Consider the following 292-nt stretch of genomic DNA (forward strand, 5'->3'; position numbering starts at 1 on the left):
ACCCATTCATAAACCAGGCGGGGAGGTCCATTCCGCGATTACCTTAGCGCAAAGAAGCTCCAGCTGATGGAGGCGGGGCTCATCAACTACTGGCTCGATGACGTCATCAGGACCAACGTGAGGGAGACGCGGGCGAAGGAGACGCAGCAGAGGATCTCCGCGCAGGACCAGGTAAGAGGGACGCGATCGAAAGGCAAGGTAAATAGAGAGATATATATACGGCTGTCTAAATATTTACCATTATATACATCGATGTAAATAGATAAATAAACACACACACACACACTGACAT

General features: G+C 49.3%; 1 protein-coding gene across 1 annotated transcript in view; it reads left to right on the top strand.

Annotated features, from left to right (window-relative positions):
• The window catches only part of LOC119581925 (glutamate receptor ionotropic, kainate 2-like), a 19,524-nt gene that overhangs the window by 17,702 nt on the left and 1,530 nt on the right, over positions 1-292 (top strand). Inside the window, exon 11 of the mRNA XM_037930099.1 lies at positions 18-171. Within this exon, the coding sequence (XP_037786027.1) occupies positions 18-171 (154 nt within the window). The remainder of the gene's footprint in view (positions 1-17; positions 172-292) is intronic.

The sequence above is a fragment of the Penaeus monodon genome, chromosome 15 (assembly GCF_015228065.2).
Source record: "Penaeus monodon isolate SGIC_2016 chromosome 15, NSTDA_Pmon_1, whole genome shotgun sequence".
In the NCBI taxonomy this organism is placed as follows: Eukaryota; Metazoa; Arthropoda; class Malacostraca; order Decapoda; family Penaeidae; genus Penaeus; species Penaeus monodon.